At 38.8% G+C, this 7498-nt stretch overlaps 1 protein-coding gene across 3 annotated transcripts; it reads left to right on the top strand.

The window, feature by feature from the left end:
• The first annotated feature begins 68 nt into the window (after window positions 1–68).
• Window positions 69–6746, top strand: LOC102590185 (uncharacterized). Of its 3 annotated transcripts, none has more exons than XM_015308144.1 (4): window positions 69–87; window positions 1147–1556; window positions 1975–3118; window positions 3597–6746. In XM_015308144.1, exons 2-4 carry the CDS (start codon window positions 1405–1407, stop codon window positions 6486–6488), a joined length of 4188 nt encoding a protein of 1395 aa, XP_015163630.1. In that variant the 5' UTR covers window positions 69–87; window positions 1147–1404; the 3' UTR covers window positions 6489–6746. The 3 variants fall into 3 exon arrangements, with proteins under 3 accessions (XP_015163630.1, XP_006346238.1, XP_015163629.1); XM_006346176.2 differs by lacking the exon at window positions 69–87 and adding an exon at window positions 94–234; XM_015308143.1 differs by lacking the exon at window positions 69–87 and adding an exon at window positions 254–478.
• The last annotated feature ends 752 nt before the right edge of the window (window positions 6747–7498 follow it).

Consider the following 7498-nt stretch of genomic DNA (forward strand, 5'->3'; position numbering starts at 1 on the left):
GAAGGGGTAAAAGAGAGGGGAGTGGGTGATTAATTGTCCAAACCTGCTTTTTGGTGGAGAGAAGAACCTGATGCCCTCTTTTGATGTGTGAGTGGGTGGTGCTCTTTTCTCATCAACTCTCTATATCTCTTCACTATTCTTCTTTCCTTTCAATCTTCTCTTCTCTATACTCTCATCTCCTCTCCATCCATCCGTTCATCCAGCCTCTACTACTAGTAATACTAATACTTTTTGGTATATTTCTTGTTATTATTCTTCTTTCTCATTTTATCTTCTTGAAACTTCTCATTTTTAGTCTTGAAAACCAACTAAAGACTCTATTTTTATTTCTTTTTTGGGGATTTCTTCTCTTACCCACTTGATCTTTTTCCATTATTTGCTTGTTTCCTCTCTTGGGTCATCTTTTTTTTCTTCATTTACATCTGGGTTTTGCTTAAATTTTAGAGCTGGTGTTTGGGGTATATACTAGCTAGATGAGGTTTGATTACCGAGATTTCTTGTGATTTCATGATCTGATTGTTTTTTTGCTTCAATATTTTTGAGGAGTTTTAACTCTTCTTTGATCAAAACAAGCAAATCTGGTCTTCAGCTAAAAAGTTTTGAACTTTTACTGTTCATTGAGACCAAACCAAAAAAGATTTAATTTTGATTTCAGGGGTTTCTTCATCTCTATCTAACTTCAATGCCCTTTTGTTTTCTTGTTCAGTTTTCCACTATATCCTTGACCAAAAGACTCAAGTTTTTAATATGGTTCATTGTATATAACAAAAACTTTTGAAAAAAATCATCCCTTTGTTGTTAAGATTTAATCAGATTTACTTTGTTTGGTCTTTGATTTTTTGAGGTGTATTAGTGCTTAGTTGTAACCCAATAAGCAAAACTTGATAAATTTTATGTACCTTTTTTCTTGGTTTTTGTCCACATAAAATAACATTACATGACTCTTGATCTTTCTTCACATCTTTGCTTGTGGGTTTCTTTCTTTCCCAAAATTGGTTCTTTTCTTGTTCTACTAGTCTTTTAAAGATGATTCAACATAAATAGATGCTTCAGATTTACTTCAAAACACATAAAATAACATTGTACTTGTTAATTCCCCTTTAGTCTTTGTGGGTATTTCTTGATCTTCTGTTTTTATCTTTGCAGGTTGATTTTAATGAAGAAAGGGTAAATCTTGTTGTTGTAGTTGGTGGGGTTTTGCTGTGTTAACAGTAAGTATTGATATTATTTTTTGTGTATGTGGAGAGGCCTTTAGGCTACTGTTATGCTGAAGGCTAAGTATAATAAGGAGATAAGACTAAGTAGTAGTCTTGGAAAATATAGCTACAGTAGCAGCAGCAGCAGTTCTTGTGACTGTTGGGAAGACAGCACAAGAAGAAGAAGAAGGGAGAATTTTATCAGCAGATGTTATCCATTGAAAACATTCCACCAGATCCTTGTCATATCTCTCTACTGAAAAGTAGTAGTAGTGATGAAAGGCCTTCTTCTGATAACAAGCTAGTAGATCTGTCCAACTCTGACCTTGATGATAACAACAACAACAAATTCTCCATAAGGTAAAAAAAAATAAAAAAATAAAAAAAAACTCTGCTTCTGTCTTGTATGGTATTTTAGTTTCTTGTCACCTCTTCAATGTTTTACTGTTCAAAGGGTTTTTTAGTCATCTGGGGATTTTCTTTTTGTTGGTCAGATCCACTGTTTCTCATTGATTTTTGATATTGGGAAACAAAAAAAAAATTAGTCTTTTTTAGGTTGTTGTCTTTTACCTCTAGTCTTGGTTAAGATTTCATGTAACTATATTTATTATGATATACAAATGTGAATGTGTATGAGATGAGTTTTATGTTGGTTCTTCTTCATGTGATATAGTAAGCAATTAAAGATTGTTGCTTTCTTTTGTTGTGGGCGTTCCTTTTGCTGTTTTGTTTTGAGGTTATTGACATATGATATGAAATGTTTTGTATTGTCTTGTAGGGATTATGTTTTCAGAACTAGGAGAAAGGACATCAAGACCAATTGGCCATTTTCTCAGAAAAATTTGCAGCTTTGTTTGAGGCATGGCGCGGCGACTGATTTGTTACCTCCTTTTCAATCTGATAAGGGATGTGCTGTAGATAATTGTTCGACTGACAAGGACAATATAGTCACTTCTGAGGAGAAACATGTTGAGCTAGATGATGATCCTGTGCCTACTAGTTCTAGCAGTGGTAGAATATGTATGCCAAAACTAGCTGTGGATTGTAGCAATATCAATTCAAGTGGATCTGATAGAGAGAAGGTGTTTTGTTCAACGATAACTAGTCGGTCTTGCTCTGAGATTGATTCAGTCCCAACAGCTGAAATAAGAGAACTGCGTTGCTCGGGAGCAGAAGCTGTTAACTTGCTGGAACCACTGGTCAAGAAACCTCCCATGTCAAACAAGAGTGGGAGTACAGTACAACAATCAGCGAAAAAGTGCAGATTAATGGTCAAATTTGGCAACGCCACAGATCGGAACGTAGACGAGGCAGACACTACCACAAACAGTTTCATGGTGTCTGAGGCAATGGCTTCGAAAGTATGTCCAGTTTGCAAGATTTTCACATCCTCATCAAACACCACGCTGAACGCTCACATCGATCAATGTCTCTCTGGGGAGTCATCAACAGCCAAGTGGACAGCAAATCCTAAGGTGATTAAGCACAGGATAAAGCCAAGAAAAACTAGATTGATGGTGGATATCTATGTAACGGCTAAGAGCTGTACACTGGAGGATCTTGATAGGAGGAATGGAACCAACTGGGCCTCAAACCCGACTTTATCTGTTCGAGAGATCACTGAGGTACCTGCTGTTGAGAAACTGGAAAAACCTCCTCCTGTGAACGTTGAATGCACTGCTAATGAAGGTGCTGTTTATATTGACGCCAATGGCACGAAGCTTCGAATTCTGTCCAAGTTCAATGATGAGCAGCTATCATCATCAAAGCCGGTTATTGATCCTCTCCAGAAAAAAATGGTGGATGGAGATAAAAGAAGCAAATTCATTTTGACAAAGAAGAGAAAGAAACACCACAACCTTCTGAAATCTGCTTCTCATACTAAAAAGTTTTGCTTGTCCATGCCAGATCACTGTCCCAAGGTATGTTTTTTTAAAATCTTGGATATAAAGAAGTTTCCTCAGCTTTGGTTTTGTTCTTGAAACCCTTTTTTAATCAAGTACATCTCATCTTTGAAAATTTCATTTCTTCTGAAACTGTAGCACTATAGTGCAGTAATGGAACTGCAAAATTTTAGGAGTGGAAAACAAAATAATATTGGGAGAGCAATGTTAAATGTCTTTTTCTGTATTTTGGCCTTCATGTTCGCTTAATTTCATGATTGTTTTGGTAATTTGGTGGAAAGGAGGGGCCAGTTTCACTTGAAATGGGGGCGGGTGCAGGTGGGGTTTTTTGCATATGTTGAGAACTAAACCATGGTAGTTTAAAGTTCTTGGATTTACAATCTGCTATCTTACGTCATTTATCTTTTATCAAAATTATTTTGTTTTTACCAATTAGCAATCCTAGTATGTAATATTAATTTGCTTTGAACTAAGTTGCTAAATATTTTATGAACAGACTAAGAGTGGTCAAGAGAGCACCTTTTCCCCAAGAGAAAATGTTGACAAAGTGGATTGCCTAAATAAGCACCTCAGATCTGCGGACCAGATGCTATCAAATGGATTGGCAACCATAAAACAATGGGCATGTTCAAAGAGAACTGGCCTCACAAGGAAGATCAGTGATAAGGACAATCATCAGCTTTCTGGAGCTGATATGTCGACTGGCGTGCAAAGTGACAATGATGTGTTGCCTCAGACTGATTCAGTTAAAAAGAGAAGCTGTCTTGTGAAATCTCCAAGATCATCTGTTTGTTTGCCTGAGAGTAGCCAAAGAATGGGGAATATGCTACTTGATCAGCCTCAAGAAGAACGTAGCGAGGAACCGCCTTCTCTACACAAGAAAGTGGTGGACTTTTCATCGTATCAATCTTCACTCCCATCTAACAAGAAGAGATCCCTAGTGTTACAAAGGTCCAAAGGAAAGCATTTGAAGGTAGATGGCCATTCTGTAAACAATCGTCCGAAAATGACAATAGATCATGCACTTTCTGTGAAAAATGTGAGAGTTGGAAGAAACACAGATAACTCTGAGATCAACTGTGAACAGTCCACCCCACATCCATCATTCTCCTCAAAGGCGAGGAAGTTGTCATCATTGAGAAAGAACCTTTCGTCCGTCAGTGAAGGGCCTGCTCGTGGTGTTAAATATAATTTGAAGTGGAAAACAGCTTCCTTTAAGAAGTCTAGTTGGAGCTCCAGCTCAGAATCGGAAGAAGCTGAAGTTTTCCAGACTGAAGGAGAGAAACTTTGTTTAAGAGGAAATCTCAGTGAAACAAAAATCCAAGGAAGCAAGAATTGTGATAGGGTAATTGTTAAAAGATCTGAAGTTTTAAGCATCAGGAAAAATAGAGAGGGAATTATGGCCTCTAATGTGGAAGGCACTCTGGGCTTGAAGAGCTCACAATCCGCTTTGACCCATTCTGATAATGAAACTGGCAGCATTTTAGCAGGTGCATCTGACGCGATGGGATCTGTGAAAGCGAATCATCAAAGTCAGAGTGATAAGACTATGGATCCAGCTGCCTCTGAACTTGCTGGGAGGGGAGATTTTATGAGTTTTAGCAAGCCTATGGATGCTGGATCTGATGAGATGTCTGGGCCTGCTAGGTCTCATTGCGAGTCACAATTGTTTAGCGAAGAGTACAAAGGATCTTTTCTTGGAACCAAAGCTGCAACATGTTCACAAGATCCTATTTTAGGTGTTGAAGGGATGATTGATGGTGATGTCCATGATGTTGCTGAATTAGGATCTAACGCCGATGGGCAAGGGAATTACTTTTTGGAGGTTGATCCAATCCCCATACCAGGACCACCGGGATCCTTTTTACCTAGTCCTGGTCGTATGAGCTCAGAAGACCTTCATGGGAGTTCATCATTAACCAGCAGCAGAATTCAATCTTCTGCAGATCATCCCGAATTCATTGATCAGGATTCTTCTGGTTCGCCTACGTCTGCTGCATCAACAGTTTCTAACTCAACTATGGCTAGAACTGGCTCAAGATATTCGGGTAATTTGTATGTCAGTGGAAGGGATTCATCAGAAATGCTCAAATGCCACACTGGCTGGGAAGATAAAAGGTCTATCTTATCTGGAAGCACTGTTGATCTTCTGGTGGAAAATTCAGCCGCACTATGTCCGACTGCAAATACAGGAAATGATAAAGATGGACTGGACAAATTTGATGCAAATACGTTATTTCCTGGAAAAGGAACTTTCAGATTTACAAATGATAAGCCATGTTGTTGTGTCAGGAAAGAAGGAGGAACATCTCAAGGGTTTGCTGTGAATCGTGAAGAGTCGCAGCTGTTACAGCGACGAGCCATGGCCCTTTCCCCTTTTCCTGCGAGTGAGAATCAGTTGAGCCGTGATTCACTCACGAGATCTAATAATATCATATTGAAGAGCAACTCATTTTCTCTAAGTGACTCGAGTTCAGGACCTGAAACAAATCCCCCCACGAAATCATCGGCCACGGGACATACTCAATTTGGTGTTTCTGCTGATTCTGAGTTCAAGCTCCCAACTCGTGAATCCGAGTCTTTTAGTCCATCTGCTTCTAATCCAGTTCTCAGGCTGATGGGGAAGGACTTAATGGTCATCAACAAAGATGAAGATTCCCCACTGAAAAGATCATCACACTCGAATTCCATGAATGACCTGGCAAACACCAGAACTCGTAACGAGGATCTCAACTCCTTCCATCAGGTGGATGCGCGTAATCGTCTTGTCCCTCACTTCCCTCAAAGTGGTGATCCAGTACCGCATTTTGATGTCAGATTGTTAAATGGTTTCAAAAGTCAAGACAGTTACTCAAGGCCACAAGTACAGCCATCCCCTACATCTCCAGCCTCGTTTTTGTGTAACAGTAGTGGCAGTGGATTGATGGGTGCCCCCTTTGGCAGACAAGACTATTTAGGTGGGGGCAATTTACATACTGTGCGAAATGGAGCAAACGAAACATGTGATATGAAGAAGTTTGTAGCAACTCCCATCTCTCATTGGCAGAATGCAACTTCAGTTGGGCCGAATGCTGTCAGAGAAATTATTGTAATTGATGATTCTCCGGAAAACGAGGCTAATTCTCCATACACCATGAGCTCGGGGAAAATGCAGATTAGCTCAGGCTATACCTCAAGGTTTGTGGATCTCTATGAAAATAGACCGCGTGGTGAAACTGGAGCAGCTCAGAATGCAAATTTGCTTACTCAAGTGAACGAGCTTCCTGCTAAGACATGGAATGTCAACCCAGACGGTTGTAGTTTAGTTCATCCAAACTCTTTCTCAGCTTCCTCATCACCTGCAGGTCCTTTTAGATCATCTTTATATTATTCTACAGGTTTTTCATAACCAAGAAATCGCCTTTTACATCTTGACTGACAAAAGAAAACGCGGCAAAGTTGAGCAGATGAGTTTTTCTAGTTTGGGTTTTCGCTTTCATAGCGTTTGATGTTTACTCAAAACAGTACTGGAAGTTCCATAGATATATATAATATATAAAGCTTACTGAAGCCTGTTGAAAGTTCCCTGGAGTGTCTAATGTATAAAAAGTCTTCAAATAATGAGTTGTTCCAAAGGATATGAACTTCCAAATTGGTTTCTTCTTAACACCTCTTTGCTTCTAATATAATGGTCATATACTAATGATGCTCTTTTAGCTGTACTGCTCAGCCTCATTAAAAATATTGCCGCACTCATGTCGGATCCTTAAATAATGTGTATGTTTAAAGGGTCTGATATCCACCCGTTGGCATTATTGAAGAGTTTGAGCAACAATCAGGATGGTAGAACTATTGTTGGCTTGACGCAACCACTTAATTAAGTGAAGGGTGGTTAGTTGAACACCCTTTATACTCTGTATAGAATTAAAAAAATTAGCTTCTATACATGTATATATTAAACCTTGATCATTTAGCGAAATTTCTGGTTTTGCCACTGACTGATTGGAATATTGTCTAGTTGAATGGAAAGATCAATGAGAACATTACAGGTTGTAAATGAGTCTGTGGTGGGAGTAGTGGAATGACAGCAGCTTCATTTCCTTGCATGGCTATATATATAATCTTGATGTGACCTGCATTCACTTCACTCAGCATTTGCACGTTTGATGGTGAACCAACATAATATATATCTTCTATTTTCATCATCAAATATCTATACTTTTAAATCACAATATGTTTAGTGATATCTCTATATTTCATGTGGTAACAAAAGAGAGAGTATGAGATGGTTAACCGTTGTGTAGCTCGGACTCTTCAAAAATGATCGTTGGGTGAGTCAGACTCTTTAAAAGCGACAACATTTTTGAAAAATTCGAGTTATACAGGTAAAACTATTGCTAGAAGAGGGTGGTGGGGTGG

Source organism: Solanum tuberosum, unplaced genomic scaffold (assembly GCF_000226075.1).
Source record: "Solanum tuberosum cultivar DM 1-3 516 R44 unplaced genomic scaffold, SolTub_3.0 scf00076, whole genome shotgun sequence".
Classification (NCBI taxonomy): Eukaryota; Viridiplantae; Streptophyta; class Magnoliopsida; order Solanales; family Solanaceae; genus Solanum; species Solanum tuberosum.

Excerpts from the sequence above, each read along its gene's own strand:
- LOC102590185 (XM_015308144.1), top strand. The coding sequence starts at position 1,405 with ATGTTATCCATTGAAAACATTCCACCAGATCCTTGTCATATCTCTCTA. Across the intron at positions 1,557-1,974 it reads AACAACAAATTCTCCATAAG|GGATTATGTTTTCAGAACTA; the intron begins GTAAAAAAAAAT and ends ATTGTCTTGTAG. Across the intron at positions 3,119-3,596 it reads TGCCAGATCACTGTCCCAAG|ACTAAGAGTGGTCAAGAGAG; the intron begins GTATGTTTTTTT and ends TTTTATGAACAG.